Source organism: Callospermophilus lateralis, chromosome 5, assembly GCF_048772815.1.
Source record: "Callospermophilus lateralis isolate mCalLat2 chromosome 5, mCalLat2.hap1, whole genome shotgun sequence".
Lineage (NCBI taxonomy): Eukaryota > Metazoa > Chordata > Mammalia > Rodentia > Sciuridae > Callospermophilus > Callospermophilus lateralis.
The window spans coordinates 64,603,120-64,621,113 of record NC_135309.1 but is presented as its reverse complement, the minus strand read 5'-3'; the positions used below and the strand labels follow the sequence as shown (position 1 = coordinate 64,621,113).

At 37.9% G+C, this 17,994-nt stretch overlaps 1 protein-coding gene across 1 annotated transcript; it reads left to right on the top strand.

The window, feature by feature from the left end:
- Positions 1 to 567: 567 nt before the first annotated feature.
- On the top strand, positions 568 to 12,163 carry Grpel2 (GrpE like 2, mitochondrial). Its single transcript, XM_076856739.2, has 4 exons — positions 568 to 646; positions 4,226 to 4,379; positions 5,322 to 5,403; positions 7,795 to 12,163. Exons 1-4 carry the CDS (start codon positions 582 to 584, stop codon positions 8,157 to 8,159), a joined length of 666 nt encoding a protein of 221 aa, XP_076712854.1. The 5' UTR covers positions 568 to 581; the 3' UTR covers positions 8,160 to 12,163.
- The last annotated feature ends 5,831 nt before the right edge of the window (positions 12,164 to 17,994 follow it).

Below are 17,994 nucleotides of genomic sequence, written 5' to 3'. Positions count from 1 at the left end.
GCTTATGCTTCTGCTCCCCTTCGCTGTATTTCAGTCTGTTGTTTGCAATACTCTTCCCTCTTCACTGGGTGTTTGCAAATATTACCCACCCAGCCCATCACGCCTCACCACCACTTGACCCTCTTTTCACCTACCAATTCTTTTACTCTCAGCTCTATATCATTTCCTTTGGGAAAACTTTCCATACTCGGACATATTTGTATACTAGGCCTCCGCAGCACTCCGTCCCTCATCTTTAAACCCTGGACATATTTCGATTTTATACTGCGCTTGTGTCTATAGTTTATAACTTCACGAAAGCTCTATGAAGATTCAGCCGCTTTTGTTCGTCGTCCCGTGCCTAGTACCGATCCTCCGTACCTAGGTACCCCACACACCAAACCAAAGAGCCAGCAACCGGAAGTGTTGCGTTCGGTACCAAGATCAGCGTGGCTCATTAGATAACCGGAAGTTTAGCGTTTCTGTCCGGACGTCCAAAGCGGGAATTGCTCTCTAAGGCTACCCGGAGGCGTGGTTTTCGAGCGCGCGCTTCACTTGGAGCGAGTGCGCGTGCGCCGCACCGATCCTCTCCGGTCTGGATCATGGCTGCTTGGTCTCTGTGGGCGGTCCAGCGGCGGGTGCAGCGCCTCCTGGCCTCGCATAGCAGGTAAGCGTTGCGGGCGAGGAGTCTAAAACACGAAGGCTAAGCCGAACGAGGGCGCTGGCAAGGGAAACTATGGACTGGAGGGCGAGGGGTTACTCGGCTAAGTCGAGAGGACCAGCCACTCCTCACGGCCTCCTTGACCAGGTGTTCACGACCCATTTTACAGAGGGAGAAACTGAGGTTCACAGGCGAGCCTCAAGGAAGTGGGCAGATATGGAGTCATGTCCTGGGAGATGAGAAGTCTCTTGAGCCTGAAGCATCGACTGAATTGGAGATTTTCCTCTGTCTTGGCCCCTTCTCTTTAGTGGTGTCTGAGAATAATTGGTTCTTCTGACTCCATGTGACCGTAGGTCCTGGTTCCTTACCTTTTCCTGGGCATCATTTTACCCATTGGTAAAAGGAGGGCGTTGGACCTGGTTTCTCCAAACAGCCCTTCCTTCTGCCTTCCAGATACTGTGAAATTCCAGCTACTGCTTCTAGGCGTCATCAGATTTCATTTGATCACTTACCGTGCCGACTACCTCATTTTGTTATTCCCCGTTTAATAATTGAGGAAATTGAGGTTTAGAAAAATTGGGTAAACTTTACCAAACTTAAATACGTGGGTAGTGATAGAACCCGGACTTGATAGAACAGGTGTTTTATTACTGAACAGGTGTTCATTTTTCTCAGTTTGTATTCCTGGGAAAGAATAAAAATGACTGAGTATGGGATAGAATTAGACCTCTGAATTGTAGATTTAGCTACAGAGAAATTTGCATAACTATTTTTCAGTTCTTTTTAATTTTAACACACCTGACAAAATACTTTTCCATAGCATAGGTGAGTTAAATTTAGGGTTTCTGGGTTTTACTTTGTGTTTTCTTTTCAACTTTTTTTGGCAGTTTGGTGAGGTAGAAGAATGATCAGAAAGGAAAAAAAAAAAAAAAAAATGATGCCTTCTGATAAGATTTCCCTTTCCTCCAATTCTGAAGGAGTAGGAATTGGAGTCAGCCACAACTCTTTCATAATCTGACCTCTAGCCATGTTCTGTTGACTGGCCCTGAGGATATTTTGATCTGTTTTCAATAGGCTAAATAATTTTTTTAGGGGGAAAGAGTGATTTCACAATGTATAATTGCCCCAGATCTATGGTGATCATATTTTTTGAACCAAAAATTAGGAACCATATATAATTAGACACCAGATCATAATAATTGAGTTCAAGACCAGGCAAAGCCTGGGAGATAAAAGTCCTCTTGCTCATACCTTTAAACTAGTGCCTCAGTCTGCCCAGAATGCTCTTCCCTGTCCTTAAAGCAAATCCTTTAACTCCTTAAGCCTTTACTCAGATGTCACCTCAGTGACCATTCTCCAATATTTGCCTGTTCATATAAGCTATTTTGTTTTAAAGAGCTCTTGTACCACAGATTAATTTTACTTGAAATCAAATTATCAGGACCCAGCATGTGTAATGGAAACTTCTCTATAGAGAGATCAGAACTGCCATAGTTCAAGATCTATTACAAACCTACCCCTGGTCTAAATTTCTTCCTTTGTAAACTGAACTAAATGTCAAACCTTTAGTGATACTGAGCAAGGGCCCTGCATACACAGAAGCCAATATTGTAACACATTGGTGTTTTGTTTCTTTTTCAAAAGTAAAGGACTGTATTGTGAGGACAACTGACAAGAATGGAGACGCTGCTTATTGATTGGATAGGTGAGAAGTTTTAGGGTTCTTTTGCACAGGTATAGATGTTATGCCTCTTCAAGGGTCACAGTGTTTTGGTTTTTTTTCCCCCCAAGGGCCTATTCTGTGTGGAGGATTTTTTTTAACTTAAACCTCAGGCAAGCTGGCTTCTGCGCAATTCCATTCTTGAACAAGCAGTTTTAAGTCATCCTTGAATGAATTTTGGAGGTACTTCCTGAAAGACAACTTAAGTACTTCCTTATGTAAGGAATTTACATCAGATTGTATCCAGACCTTCACCAATTTATTAGCTGTACAAAATTCTAGATTACATAAGCATCAAATACAAGGACCTGTTTTAGTCACCTATTTAGCCTAGAGGCCGAACACATAACAGGTGTTTATAAGCACTTCATTGACTTGATTTTACATGTAGTTGAGTTCCCAATTCAGAACTTACTTCTTAGCACAAGTTCTTTTTCCTAAAAGCCTTAGAACTTGTGGTCAAGAAGGCTTAGAATTCAAAGTCTAATTCAGCCCCCTTTACTAGACTTAATTTTTCTTTTCTGTAAATGAAGGGTTGAAGCAAAACTGTGAGTCTCTAGTTTTGAATTTTCACTTCTGATGTTGACTCTCTGATTCTCAGTATTCTTAGTTTCTTTTTTGATGACTTTGTGTGCCCACTTCTGGCTATTTCTACTTCCTGGAGCTCAGTATCCTGGCTCCACAGTGTACTAGTTGCGTTGGGGGTTTTTTGTTGTTTTATTTTTTGTTTGTTTTTGAAACAGGGTCTCGATTTGTTGCCCAGGCTGACCTCATGATCCTCCCACCTTAGCCTCCTTAGTAACTAAGACTCCAGTCATATGCCACTTTGCCCAGCTGTGTGTGATCTTGAACAAATCATTAAGCATTAAGCCTCTCGGCCTCAGTTTTTTTCATCAGTTAACTAGATATGATTCATAACAGCAAAAAAGTGGAAAGAATCAAAATGTCCCATGAACTGACAGATGGAATAAAAAGTTGGTATAGCCACACAACAGAATATTACTTAGCAGGAAAAAAAGGTTTATTGGCTAGGCACCGAGGCACATGCCATAATCCCAGTGACTTTGGGAGTCTGAGGAAGATTTCAAGTTCTAGACCAGCCTCAGCAACTTAGTGAGTCCCTGTCTCAAAATAAAAATTACAGTTGGGCACAGTGGAGCAAGCCTATAATCCCAGTGACTCAGAGGCTGAAGCAGGAAGATCACAAGTTCAAAACCAGCCTCAGCAAATTAGCAAGACTCTGTCTCAAAAAATAAAAAGGGCTGTGAATGTGGCTCAGTGGCTAATCACACCTGGATTCAATCCCCAGTACAAAAAAAAGTTTTACTGGTAAATGCAATTTTATGGATGAACCTTAAGCACACTAAGGGAAAGAAAGTGCTCTCAAGTGACCACATATTGTATGGTTCCACCTAAGTTAAACATCTATAAAAGGCAAATACGTGGGAAATAAAAAGTATGTTAGACTTGCCCAGAGCAGATAATTTAGGTGGAAATGGTGAATAGTTTACAGATATAAGCTTTCTTTTTTATGGTGAGAAAAATGTTCTAAAACTGTGATAGTTACCCAACTGTAAATATACTAAAAAACCTTTTAATGGTGAATTATATGGCATAAGAACTGAATATTGATAAAACTATTATTTTTTAGAAGTTCTAAAAAATAATAGTACTTACCTTTCATGTTGTGAGATGAAAAGATGATACAGATAAAACAGTACCTGATGCTCTAAAGTGTTCATTTGTGACAGAAAACCCTTTCTCCAGAGATTCAGTATGGGAAGAATTGGGTCTCTAAACTTTGTTGTAATTTGTCTTTTCTATGATAGCATTCATTCATTGTTGCCTCCTCCCTCCTATTCTAGGATATGGCTTCACCCATTCAGCACTGCCACCCAGAGAACTGCAGGTGAAGACTGCAGTTCTGAGGACCCTCCTGATGAGCTTGGGCCCTCTCTTGCTGAACGAGCCTTAAGGCTAAAAGCTGTTAAACTGGAAAAGGAAGTTCAGGATTTAACAGTAAGTAGATTTTATGTCATTTGGTCTTTTGGTTTAAGTTCCAAGTAAAATTTTCTTTGTCGTTTTTAAAATTCAGTTTTCTCTGACTCTTCATCTACCCCCTCAATCCTTCATTGCTAGGTGTTACCAGCAAAAAAATGAGAAACTCAAAAATGCCACTGACTGAGGATAATCATCTCCTTTTAGTTCTCTGTTTATCACAGTACTTACATATCTGATATTTTGGCAGTGTGGTGCCTGGCATGTGGTAGACACTCAATAATATTTAATGTGTGAGGTTACTGACTCTTGTATTTGGCTGCTGAGACCAAATTAGGCATACTGGACCTAGTCCTGGATTGACACACTTGGAGGAAGATACGTATATTAACCAGAGTGGTTTCAAAGCAAGACCACTGAAAATGATAGGAGACTGTAAAGCTTATCTTATGAGAACAATTGAAGGAACCAGAATTTGTAAGAATGGAAAAGACTAAGAGACTACAATCAGTGCCTTTAAATAGATAACACATTTTTAAAACTTACTCTCAGTTGTCCTAGAGTAAAGTCAGAGAAAGAAAACTGAAGGTTAACAGTATTAGCTGGTTATGAGAGAGAAAGTTTTTTCTTTAGATAAGTAGTTTGAAAACTACTTCTGATATTGAGGTGCTGGGATATAGCTCAGTGATAGAGCACTTGCCTAGCACATCTGAGGTCCTGGGCCCAACCCCCAGTACCACAAAGAAAAAGAAAAAAGAAGGAAGGAAACTTATATTCAGTCCAGCAGACTGAATGACTACCCATCAGGTTTACTACAGTAGGTCCCTCCTTTGGCTGGGGATTTGGAGTAGCTGATCTAAGATTTATCACAAGGGTGAAATTTTATAAAGTAAGTAAAAACATTCTTATTCACTCAAAAGCATTTTTTTTTCTGATCTTTTCAATGTTGCCGTTGATGTTCAGCTGAGATACCAGAGAGCTGTAGCTGATTGTGAAAACATAAGGAAAAGAACCCAGAGATGTGTGGAAGACGCCAAGATATTTGGTGAGAAATTTATTCACGATAAAATGTATCTGAAGGGCACTTACTTAGGATGTGCAAACTGAGCACAGTAAAAGTACATCTGAGTTCTTACACCTTCCATCATACCAATAGGCTTTCTGTGCTGCTTATCAGGAATGGTGTCAACTTAACCTTTTGCTAAGATAATGTTAGCCTTTGTTTTAACCAAACCTTTGTTTTATTTTCTAAGTACATATAATCACTACATTTGCAACATGCTAGTGCCCGTGCAAACAGTTCTGCATAATGAACAAGTGGATCTTTAAGGTATCCAGAGGAGAATCTGAAGTGTAGGCTCATAGACAGTTAGGAATATGAAACTTGAGAAGCTCAAAAATGTCACTGACTGAGGATAGTCATCTCCTTTTAGTTCCCTGTTTATTACAGTACTTACATATCTGATATTTTGGCAACATGGTACCTGGCACTTGGTAGATACTCAGTAATGTTTAATGTGTGAAGTTACTGACTCTGTTGGAAGCAAAATTGATTGATATCCATAGTGTAACAATGAACTACCAGACAATTTTCCCTATTGTGGACAAGTATCTTTTGCATTACTATCAGTATTGTACATTGTGGTGAGTTATAAAATAGCTTGAAAACAAAGGCTCAGATTACAGAATCAGATAACCTCAGGTGGCTACTCTAGACTCCATATACAACTTACTTGAAAGAAGCCAGGTGAGTGGGCTTATCAAAAGTCATACTTTGGGCTGGGCTTGTGGCTCGGTGATAGAGAGCTCGCATAGCACGTGTGAGGCACTGGGTTCAATCCTCAGCATCAAATAAAAATAAAGGTATATTTTAAAAATTCAGACTTTGTGTTAGAACTAGCATATCAGTTTACTCAAGTAGTAGTACAACTTCTGAAAACAAACCCATGTTAACTAAATTCAAAAGAATTTGATAAATTAATCCACCTGATTGGCTTTAGAGTAAAATGTTTCTAGCAAAAGATGCTGCATAAGTTATTCTCTTGGATCATTTGCTCCTAGTGGCCAGAAATATTTAGAAAATTGAAGATAACTGGGTAATCATGGAAGTAGAAGAAAAGTAGAATAATTTTAAAGGGATACAGCATGAAGACTATCTGACCTTCCAAAGGTGGTTTTTTCCTCAATAATCCACCTTCTTAGTCACAAAGATTCATTTTTCTTTTAAGACATTGTGCAGCCACTAACTATCAAAGTAATACAACAATTAGAATGAAATTAGAGAATGAATGTTTATTATACAGACAAAAACACAGGCTTCTCTTTACCCAAGTTCATATAGCTTTACTGACTAGAAGCAAGGACTATGCCTTGGGAATGTACAGGTCAGCCCAGAAGCTTACCATGTTCAAAATTGTATTAAGCGTGCTGGAGTATGGTTTAGTGAGAAAGCACCTCAGGGTTCAATCTCTAGTGCCAAAAACAAAAGGTGGTGGGGAGGAAGCTCTTCATTCATTAAGTTAAAGGTAGACTTCCTATGCGTCCTTTAGACTCTTTATCTAGGCAGTAAGTTTTCCCGTCTCTTTGCTCTTTCATGCCTTTTATTGCTTGCTGATCTTCCTTCTCACTTCTGAGTAAAGTGAAGGCAGCTACCAGTGCATAAATTTGTCCTTGAATTAACAAAATCCTTGCCTCTCATCAGTCCCAACTAGGTATTGTGTCATAGGCATCTCTAATGATGCCATTTCCTATCCTAATCTTATCCTAAGCTCTGTAAGAAAGAGCATTTTGCAGATTTAGGAAGAATGGGATTTCTCAACAGCTGTGTTTCCTTTTAATCTGTAACAATTCATGTGACTAAATTTTGTGACCCATCTCTAGCAACTTCACAGTAGGCAGTTGGAGATTCATATCATCTATTGATGTGACTTAACCTTCCTGTTTATTATTAGCCAGTCCTCAAGAATAAACCACTCTTGACATCCTTAGCAGAGTGTTGATATTTTTATTGTCACCCCCCAACAGTTAATATCTTGTCCCTATTGAGAGTGTAGCCTTTGTACATCTGAGATAGGAATTTTCAAAATATATATAACTCTATACTAAAACTGAATAGCAACAAAAACACAAGAAGCAAAAATAATAGTTGTTTTAACAAGAACAGGTTTTTGAGCCTGTTATATATAAACGTAGCTAATTCTTGGGTTCTAACTCTCTTCCTCATTTCCCCGTAGGGTTTCTGGTCTTCTATACCTTTTAAAAAAAGATTTTGTCTGTTGGGTTAGGGTGGAAAAGAAGGATGATCCTGGAGTTCTGTAAGGCAACCCTCCCACTCTTTGCATATAATATATTAGCCCCCTGTCTGGGCCTGCCCCATATCCTCCTCCTAAGTGCAGAGTGATTACTTCACAAACTTAAGTGTCTGGTTTCTCTGTAGGAATCCAGAGTTTCTGTAAGGACTTGGTGGAGGTAGCAGACATTTTGGAGAAGACTACTGAGTGCATTTCTGAAGAAACAGAATCTGGGGACCAGAAGCTCACTCTGGAGAAAGTTTTCCGAGGGTTGTCACTTTTAGAAGCAAAGCTGAAAAGTGTATTTGCCAAGCATGGCCTGGAGAAGATGGCTCCCATCGGTGATAAATACGACCCTCATGAGCATGAACTCATCTGTCATGTGCCAGCTGGTGTTGGAGTACAACCTGGCACAGTGGCGTTAGTAAGGCAAGATGGCTACAAACTTCATGGCCGTACCATTAGACTTGCTCAAGTGGAAGTGGCAGTGGAATCTCAGAGAAGATTATGAGCAGGCCCTGAAGAACTGAATGTTCTCCCAGAGTGCAGTCACCTGTGTTTCCTTTATTTATTAAACTAGGTTTGTATTGTACATGAGGTACTTCATGTGATCTGTTTTGGATTTAGTCATATTGGCTTTATTTCTATGATACTCTATTGATTTTATGTGACCTGTTTGGTCTCATCAGAAGTCTTGCCATTGAGCATTTGAACAATGTGACAAGTGTTCCTGTGGCCTTTATCAAAATATGTTTACGAAAATTATTTTTAAACTGGTACTCTGATGACTTCAGATCCAAAATCATCTTCTTAACTGTATTTTCAACTAATGGTTGAAATTAGTACAATATCTTGTATAGTGTTTTGTATTCTGTGGGAAAAGGAGACAGTAGGGATTAGTTCAACATTTGGGTATTTAGATGATAAAGTTTTACACTTGTATATGTTTAGATTGGATTGTTTGGATTGGTTTATATATATATAGATTTTTCAGGATTTCCCCCTTTTGTTTTATTCTTTACTGTTTATCCATCTTTTGTCCTTGTAGTCCCAGCTAAGCTTCATTACTTACTTTGTTTTGTAATACTTACCCTTTCCAATTCCACTTGGAAGGTAGAGAACATCAGGAAATTCAAGGTACCTACATCCCTTTAAAGCAAGGAATTATTTTTTAGCCTCACTAGGTATACAGTAATTTCAGGTAAAATGAGGCAGCACCAACAGCTAATGACCCCAAATGAGTCTGTATTAGTAATTACCCACAACTGCTCATTCCACCTGTCCCAACTCCTATACCTTATTGGTTAAATTTGCCTTAGGATATTAGATTATGTGGAGAAGTGATCAGGACAAAAATGTTACATTCCCACAATTTCTCATTTCACTTGTTATATTGAAATTTTTTTTCTTTAATTGGTTTTAACAAACCACTGCTTCTCTTACATTGACAAACTTTATTTTTTTTTGTTTTTGCAGTGTTGGGGGTTGAACCCAAGGTCTCATGCATGCTAGACAAATGCTCTGCCACTATGATACATTCCCAAGCCTGTCAAGCCTTTATCCATAGTGTTTGTATCCATCTTAAGTCAAATTTGTATAAACATCTAGCTTCCCTCTTTTTTTTAATATTTATTTTTTAGTTATAGGTGGACACATCTTTTATTTTATTTTTATGTGGTGCTGAGGATCAAACCCAATGCCTCACGCATGCTAGGCAAGTGCTCTACCTCTGAGTCACAACCCCAGCTCCTCTAGCTTTCCTCTTATGTATTAACCTCCTAAAGTTAATGGTCCTATGAGGGGATTTTTTTTTAGTCTTACAACTGGTATTATGTAAAAGATATATCTAATAAATGACTTAATGAGTAATAACATCAGTGAGACTTTAGAAAGGAGGTCAGTTAGATACTTTAATGTTAGGAGAGGCTTCATTCTAATCTTACCTTTCAGCTTCTGAAGTAAAAGAGCCTACTCTTTTTAGGATTGGACCCAAAGGGGGAAAAAATTAGTGACTAAACTTCAACAAGCGGTTGAATAAAGGAGTAAGTATAGATGTTAACTTCAAACACTTAAAGATAATTACATAGAGTTACATTCGCAGCAGACCTATACTTGTGAGGTGTCCAGATTATATAGATTTGAGTTGGTTACCCATAAAATCCACTTCACCAGAACTCTGATCCTGAGTAAAAGCAAAAACTGGTTTCTCCCCACCCTTTTAGGTTCTTTGGGCTGCAAATTAAGTTTACTCATGACAGAGTTATCAGGAGAAAAATTAGACTTTATTGTGTATTTTTGCATGGGAGTCCCACAAAATAAGACTCAAAAGGAGTCAAAGATAATTGAAGCTTACAGCATTCTGAGCTATAGATCTTGGCAGGGGAGTAAGAGTGGGGGACATGGAGGAAACTGGTAAATAAAGGTGGCTTTATTATGCAGATAGGAAGGTAATATGGGTTTGATTTCCATCACCACCCAAAAGGGGGTGGGGGGGCAGGTAACAAAAGTTGCCTAGCAGCCCTCTCTCTGATATAGACACCTTTAATAATATATATGTTTATTTTATAAAAGGACAACTTTTCAGAGCTACTCTGTCTGCAGTTTCTCAAAATATGCAAAAGAAGTATATTTTGGGGATAGTAAGTTATCCTCTTAGACAATATAGTTAATTCTGCAACACTAAACAAATGTGCATCGGTAAGGAATCCCCCCCCCCCCAAGTGGGCCGTCAGATTTAAACACTTTAAAAAAACTAGGGGACTGAGCGAGGTGTAGCTCTATAGTGTGCACAAGGTGGGGAGAGGTTAGTAAACATGCACTTTTAAAATGCCATCAAAAGGTGCTTTTGGTGCTCAACCAAGTGCACACTATATTTAATGAGCAGTCAAATTTTACTGTAGTAATTTGTCCTTTTCTGCCTTTATTCCTGTGAGATTGACAGATAGTAACAATAAGAAATTGAGTCAAATTACCCATGTGTGTTTTGGTATTACTAGCTATCATTACCAGTGAATTGTTTATAATTTTAGGTATGGAAGATTCTCATTACTTGAAGAGTTCTGATACCCTTTACACTTCCTGGTTTTGCAAGCAGATTGAGAATAATTTTAGGTTCTTTTATTATTCAGTAGTTTGGCAAGACTTGAAGCATAAATTTAGAATTAGATGATGAAATGGTAATAGTGGAAAAAATCTCAAGTCAAAGGGCTTTAGGGAGCCAGAGCAGCATAATAGAACAAGGCTTGCTAGGCGTAGACTTGAACATAAATCCCACCCAGCTCCATCACCTATGTGACACTGAGCCCTAGTTATTTCACTCTTATAAGCTTGTTTTTAAAAGGCTTTCCTGATACTGTGAGGATCAAGTGAAGTGTGCAAATTGCCTCCTACAATTGGCCCTTATATTTATTTATCTTTTAATCTTTTTTTTCCTACGTTTCTATAGCTGCCTAAAGTAGGCAGGAAAGGGAAAGGCTAGTCAACTGATTTTTTAAAAAATGATAAGCAAATCATTTACAGTGACTTATTTTCCTTCCAGTTTTGTTTGTTTGTTTTGTTGTTGTTTGTTTTTGTTTTTGTTTTTTGCAGGGGGGTGGGGGGTATTAACCATACCACAAGAAACTCATATTTTTAGACTAAAGAAGCAAAAAAATAAAAAAATATGATCTTGCTCTTTTATTTTCATCTTAATGGTAAAATGCAAAAACATTAGCCTACAGATGATATGTAAAGAAGCTCTGGCTTGCTTGAAGGGGTAATTTTGGTGTTTCTGTACTTGGATTCTACAATTTTTTTACTGACTTTCCTTACTGCCATAAAACAATCAGTCTCTTCGACAATGACTTTGTTTTTTTGGTGCTCTTACTAATGACACTGTATTTGGTAAATGAAGAAAGGTTCTTAAAACAAAAAATAAATAGGGGAAAATAAGACTGAAATGTAATATTCAGAAATAACTTTAATACCTTTAATAAAACCTGAATTGAAACAATTGTAGTTGAGGTGTTTTCTGATTTTTGTTTCTATTTTGTCATTTTGGGGATTAAACCCAGAGCCTCATGTGCTAGGCAAAGCCTCTGCCACTGAGCTACGCTCCCAACCCCTGATTGCCTAATTCATGCTGTGATAGTAGGAGCAAATGTGACTCCATTTTGTTTTATGATTTCATCCTGTAAAACAACCATGCCAAATAGAAGAGTCATGACTGGAGCAAGATGTTCTTTTCCTTTTGCTATAGAAACCTTTAAGAACACGGAACTACCTAATGGGGTATTGTTTCTGTAACTGGGGTGACTGGGCTAACTGTGATTGGTTAGGCTTCCCTCCGCTTGACTGCACTGTCCCACTTCTGTAACCTGGCTTGCTTGCGGTGGCTAGACCCCCTGAACATCCCTTTTGTGGTTTTCAGGCTTACAAGGAGTGCCCTTGCAATTGTTCGGGGCTGATCAGGGGAACAGCTTTATGTTCTGGTCAGCCGCCACCAGTGTGCTTCAATAAAGGCTTGATTCAATTATATGTGAGTGGTCTGGAAGTCAGTTTATGAAACCCTGGGACGAAGCTTTAACTATAACATTTGGGGGCTCGTCCGGGATCCATTTCTTCCCTACCCTCATGCCTTTGGACCTCGCCCCCGAGTAGAGGGGAGCTCCTGAGAGACGTTCCTCAACCTCACTCCCAGGACGACTCCAATCCGTCCTAGGACACTCTGAAAAGCCTCCTGCCGGCTGTCAGTTCCAGTGAGTGGACTCCTCTGGGGGAAAAGGTCAGATTGGACGCAGTCGCTTACACCTTCCCAGGGACAGGACGAGACGTTGTCACTGTCTCCCTGGAGGTCTCCCTGTGAGACCTCATCTGTCTGTATCTGGGGCCCACTGGAGGCCTCCCTGGGAGGCCTCATCTGTCTGGAGGCAGGACGAGACGTGGTCTCTGCCCCATTAGAGGTCTCCCTGTGCGACCTCAGCGATTGTTGCTTGTCCTATGTCTGTTCTGCTGTTTGTCATTTCTCAGTGTCTTCTGCTGTTGGTCATTTGTCCAGTATCAGTTTGCCGGCTGTTTGTTCTGTTTGTGGGGTCTCTGCCCCATTAGAGGTCTCTCTAGGTGACCTCAGTGATTGTTGCTTGTCCTGTGTCAGTTCTGCTGTTTGTCGTTTCTACAGCGTCTTCTTGCTGTTTGTCATTTGTCCCGTGTCTGTTCTGGCCCTTTGTCTTGTGTGTATCTATCCACGTGTTGTGCGTGGGCCCTTTTCTTGTTCTCATAACCGCTCTTCCTTCATCAGGACTCCTTCGCTCCACCGACATCAGAGACAAGGAAACGCTACAGAGATCTCTACCTGGACCCCTTTAACTTGTTTTTTTTAACAATTTTCAGGACTTTGTTGGTTTGTTTTTGTTTGTTCCCTTTGTATTCTGTGTTAATTTCTACCTCAGTTTGTTTCTAATGGAAAAAAATGGTTAAAACGGTTTTAACTGTGCTCACTACAGCTTGCATTAAAATGTAAAGTGCTGCCAACAGGACTAAAAGAATTGTCAAAAGTAAAAGCTAAAGGTAAAAAGAAAAAGGCATTCTAGAGATTGCCTTCATTTAGGAACTAGGCCAGGTGGCCAACTGGGTAAATTATGTCAGTTCCTATAGAGGTCAGATTAAAACTAAAGTGTTTTATAAAATTATTATTCCTAAATTGTATAACAAAAATCATAATTTTGTCTAAAAATTTGACTTTTGTCTCTCAGTATTTACTAGCATGAATAACTCCCAACTATTAAAAAATGGTCTGAAGATTTTTCAATGTCAGGCTAAAAGTTGGTGGCCGCTATCCAAGAAACCAGAAAAAAAGAGTTTAAAATGGGACCCCAACCTGGGGGACTCTCCCAAGAAGACCAATGAAGCTGCATCTTTGGGAAGTTCCTCCAGGGAAAAATAAGCCTCCTTCATTTGTCTATGTTCCCTCAACTCTTTTCAGCTTTTATGAACAGGACCACCTCAGAAAAAAAGGTCAGAAAACTTTTAAAATTCTATGTTTGTTAAATTCATAATTTTGATCCAATATGCCTAGGTTAATATGTTTTTCTGATTACACTCTGCTTTATTCTAAGGCCAATTTACAAGGGTTAACTCTCAATCTAATAGGTTTTTAAAAAATAAGCTTCAAGGCTTTTGTTTGTGTGTTTGCTTTGTGTGGGTGCACCGGTGTACTATCTGTCTATATGTATTGCCATGTCTACATATATTTGGTACAAAAATTGACATATGAGCTCATAAATTAAAATTTAAAAAATAGATCCAAATACCTTTGGTTAATGTGATTTAAAAGGTTCAATTCAAATTGGAAAAATAAATAAAAGTACAAATGTCTTTAAAGTTACTAATACACAGTTTTGTTTCTAGATGGTTAAACAGCTGTTAAAATGTTAATGTTTATAAAGTGTCTGGTATCTATTGTCTCTAGGATTTTTATTCAACAACAACAAAAAAAATGATTACTAATACTATTCAATACATTTGAATGTCTTCTTTGATATAATGAGAGCAACCAAGAACAGAGCAGGGAGGAAGAGCAGGAGGAAAAGATTAACATTAAGCAGAGTCATGAAGTGGGAGGGAAAGGGAGAGAAAAGGGAAATTGCTTGGAAATGGAAGGAGACCCTCATTGTTATACAAAATTACATATAAGAGTTTGTGAGGGGAATGGGAAAAAATAAGGAGAGAAATGAATTACAGTAGATGGGGTAGAGAGGGAAGATGGGAGGGGAGGGGAGGGGGGATAGTAGAGGATAGGAAAGGTAGCAGAATACAACAGTTACTATTATGGTATTATGTAAAAATGTGGATGTGTAACCGATGTGATTCTGAAATCTTTGTAATGTTTTGAATAACCAATAAAAAAAAAAATACATTTGTGTGATACCTTGTTTTTTTAAAAAAAAGATATGTAAATTTCATCTAAACGTATATGAAATTAATCATGGATTTGTTTGTTAGGGACATCTAATTGGTTTACAAAGTTAAAATGCTGACTGTTAAATATAATATCAAGTACTTTTAACTCCTTAAATTCCATAAGGTAGAATACTTAAAAAATGTTGGTGTTTTTATAAATTGGTAAACTAAAAATGAAATTTGTAATTATTTTGTGTTTTTATAAAAACAAGATTACTCTAAATTACAAAGTCCCAACAGGTATAATTCTACATACAAGGAGTTAAGAGGTTTCAACTGTATTTCAATTAAAGTACTGTAAGTAACAAATATTTCATATTATTAAAAAGAATTAATTTATCTAAATTCAAAAATTTATAAGGGTTACTTCAAGATACAAACAAAAAAAGGGTCAATGGATTAAAAATTATTTAAAAGTTCTAAATATAAAAATATATTTAATGAAAAACATTTCCAGGTAAAAAATCTTTATGTGGTAAAGTATAATCATAATACATCTAAGTAAACAACAAAAGGGTCTAATTAAGTAATATAAAGGTGTATAAATAAAAGCCAAATATTAAAATATTTATATGTAACTAAGTTGGTTATATATGTAACACAAATAGTTAAAACTATTCAAGGTTGTTCCCTAAGGACAAATAAAAATGTACTGATATATTTATATGTTAAATTGACAAAAACTTCTAAAAACATTAATTACATTATGTCTGTTAAGTTTTATCCCCTAGAACAAGTAATCTTGGAGAAACTAAGGTTTTTACATCTGTGGCTAAACAGCAACTGTTATTTTAAAGTATTGTCCTACACTACAAAGTCTAGATTTTCCTTTAAAAGCTAACCTTGGTTAATATAAAAACATCAATAAAAGTGTGTTACATTACTCTTCTTTCCAGATTAAATGTGTTCATATCTTTCAGGTATACAAGTCTTTAAGGTAAAAGGTTTAAAGGAAAACACTTTACCTAAGATTTGTAAAAGGTCCTGCCTTATCTGAGATAAGGCTCTGCCTCCCACCTTACAACATGTCAGAATAACTTCAAAGTAGGCCAGATTTCACTTAATTTAAAGTTATATTCAAAGATTAATTTATTAAAAAGATTACTGTGATCTCAAATAAAAAATACAATGTATAACTCAGCCAAGTTTCAAAATTATATACAAGCTAAATATGTTTTTACTATTGTTAATTTCACTTTATATTTTCATTATATCTAAAAAAAAAAATGTGACCACTGCACTCAGAGCAACCAAGAGACCTTTACTGTGTCAGTGTCTGATTAATACAAAGAGAGATAAAAATGCAAGAGAGAGAGAAAAAGAAGTGCAAAAGAGAGAGAGAGAGAGGAAAAAAGTGAATGAGAGACAGGGAAAGTGAGAGAAAAAGGAGAGAGCAAGAGAGGAGGACCTGGCAAGAGAGAGTTTTTATAGCCCAAATCTAATGGGCTCTCTGGGTCTGCAAGCTGCCTTATTGGTGTACAGTGATTGGTTCATACAGTAGATGCTAAGGTGTCATCTTCTGCCTTCAGGCAGATCTTCAGCATTACATAAATTAATAAATAAAATAAGGATATTGTGTTATATAAAAATAAACTGTAAAGTTATAAAGATTAAAGTTAAAGCCCAGCATTCTTACTTTAAAACTGGTAAAACTGACTTGCTGGATGTTTAAGGCCAAATTTAAATATTAAGGTTAAAATAAAGGGGCCAAAGAAACCAATATTTGGCTCTTGCCCTCTAAGACAGCCTGAACCCAGGACAGGGGAAAAAGCTTTGCAACTCCGGGCCACATAACCTCCTGATAAGGGAGATTAATGAGACCAATGGAGAACAGAAAGCCAATGAGTGTACATGCTGCAAAAGAGAAGGGTCATTTAAAAAGGAGACATGCCTGATGCTTCCAAGGGAAGCCACATGGTCAGCAAGACCTTGACCCAACCTAATGCAGATGACACTAACAGAGCTAAAATGCTGCTCACACGTTCCCCAAGAATGTCCACCAAGGAAACTCAGCTGACTCTTAGATAAAAACAAAGTCAGTTTTACCAGCTTGGTCTTATACACCTAGCAAAAACAGTTAAAACCAAAGCACAGCCATTCCTGGACATTTAAAAAGAAACAACAGTTATTTTAATGTAACTTAAAATGTACACTAGTGTTAGCATCCCCCAAAATAAGTAAGACTGGAGACAACAGAAGAGAGATTCTTAGGCAAAAATGCCTGATAACTATCAATAAAAAACTGCCAGATAGTCAGTTTAAGGCCTATAGATCTTCCTAACTTCCTATACAGGTAGATGTAATCAGTGTTTATTAATATAATTATCTAGCCTTAAGTAACAAAAGGATCTTTACTGAACACAGTGGTCATGCCAAAAAGGTATTTTTACAAAAATCAGATAACATTAACTAATCTAACTAAATGTTGTGTCTACATTCCTGATAATTCTGAAATGTTAAAGATTTATGTTCCCTAAAAAAAGTGCCTTATTAGGCTTTGTTAGGCCTTGTTGTGGGGACATTTTCTCAGGTCTTCTGCCTCCTGGTAAACAATTATTAATTTCTGTCATTTTCATGATATTCATGGACAGGTTCCAGAAGCTACAACTGCTATTTTGTATTAATCTTACTTCAGCACTCATGTCTTTTTGTTTCTCTCATAGAAGTGCCCACCCCAGGTGACTTTACATCCTGTTTTTCCTGAGCCAGATTTTTACCATGGACTCCTTGACCCACTCAGTTTCTAAAAAGGGACTCCAACCTGCTTGCCCACTGCACATCGCCCCCCTTTCAGCTGTAAGTAGCAAGAACGATCATCGCCCTTTTCCCTTACAGCATTGGAGGTCCCTAATATTAGAGGAAAAATTACAGTCAACATAGATGTTGGCCAATATGTCTAGCTCAGGAAGATGTACCTGGGAAACTACTCCCAAGATCACCCTGGGTGATCTCCCATAAAGAGACCATTGCTTCCACAACCCAACTTATAAGTGGGACAACTCCCGGTTCACCAAAAATTGTGCTTCTCGGTTCCCACTTTGAACTCCTTGACTAAACCTCCAAACTGTCAATAACTCTGAACTATGTAACTTACTATTTTGATGGAGTAAAAGGAAAAGAACACCTGGACTTATTAAAAGGCCAGGCCCCACTGATTTATCAACATAGACTGGCTACCCCCATTTTAGTTCCCCTCCTGGCTGGTATCTATTGCTTTGGGAACTACAGCTCTTATCACAAGCTCTAAAAATTTTAAGTCCCTCAGCCATCAAATAAATATAGATTTAGGAAAACTAGAAAGGTCAATCTTCAAACTAGAGGTTTCACTAGACTCTCTGACAGAAATAGTCCTACAAAACAGATGAGGTCTAGATAATCTCTTTCTGAAACAAGGAGGACTTTGTATGGCT

Bases quoted from the DNA above. Each gene is read 5' to 3' on its own strand.
- Grpel2 (XM_076856739.2), top strand. From the start codon at position 582: ATGGCTGCTTGGTCTCTGTGGGCGGTCCAGCGGCGGGTGCAGCGCCTC. The intron at 647-4,225 runs GTAAGCGTTGCG...CTCCTATTCTAG, and splicing joins CTCCTGGCCTCGCATAGCAG to GATATGGCTTCACCCATTCA. The intron at 5,404-7,794 runs GTGAGAAATTTA...GTTTCTCTGTAG, and splicing joins GGAAGACGCCAAGATATTTG to GAATCCAGAGTTTCTGTAAG.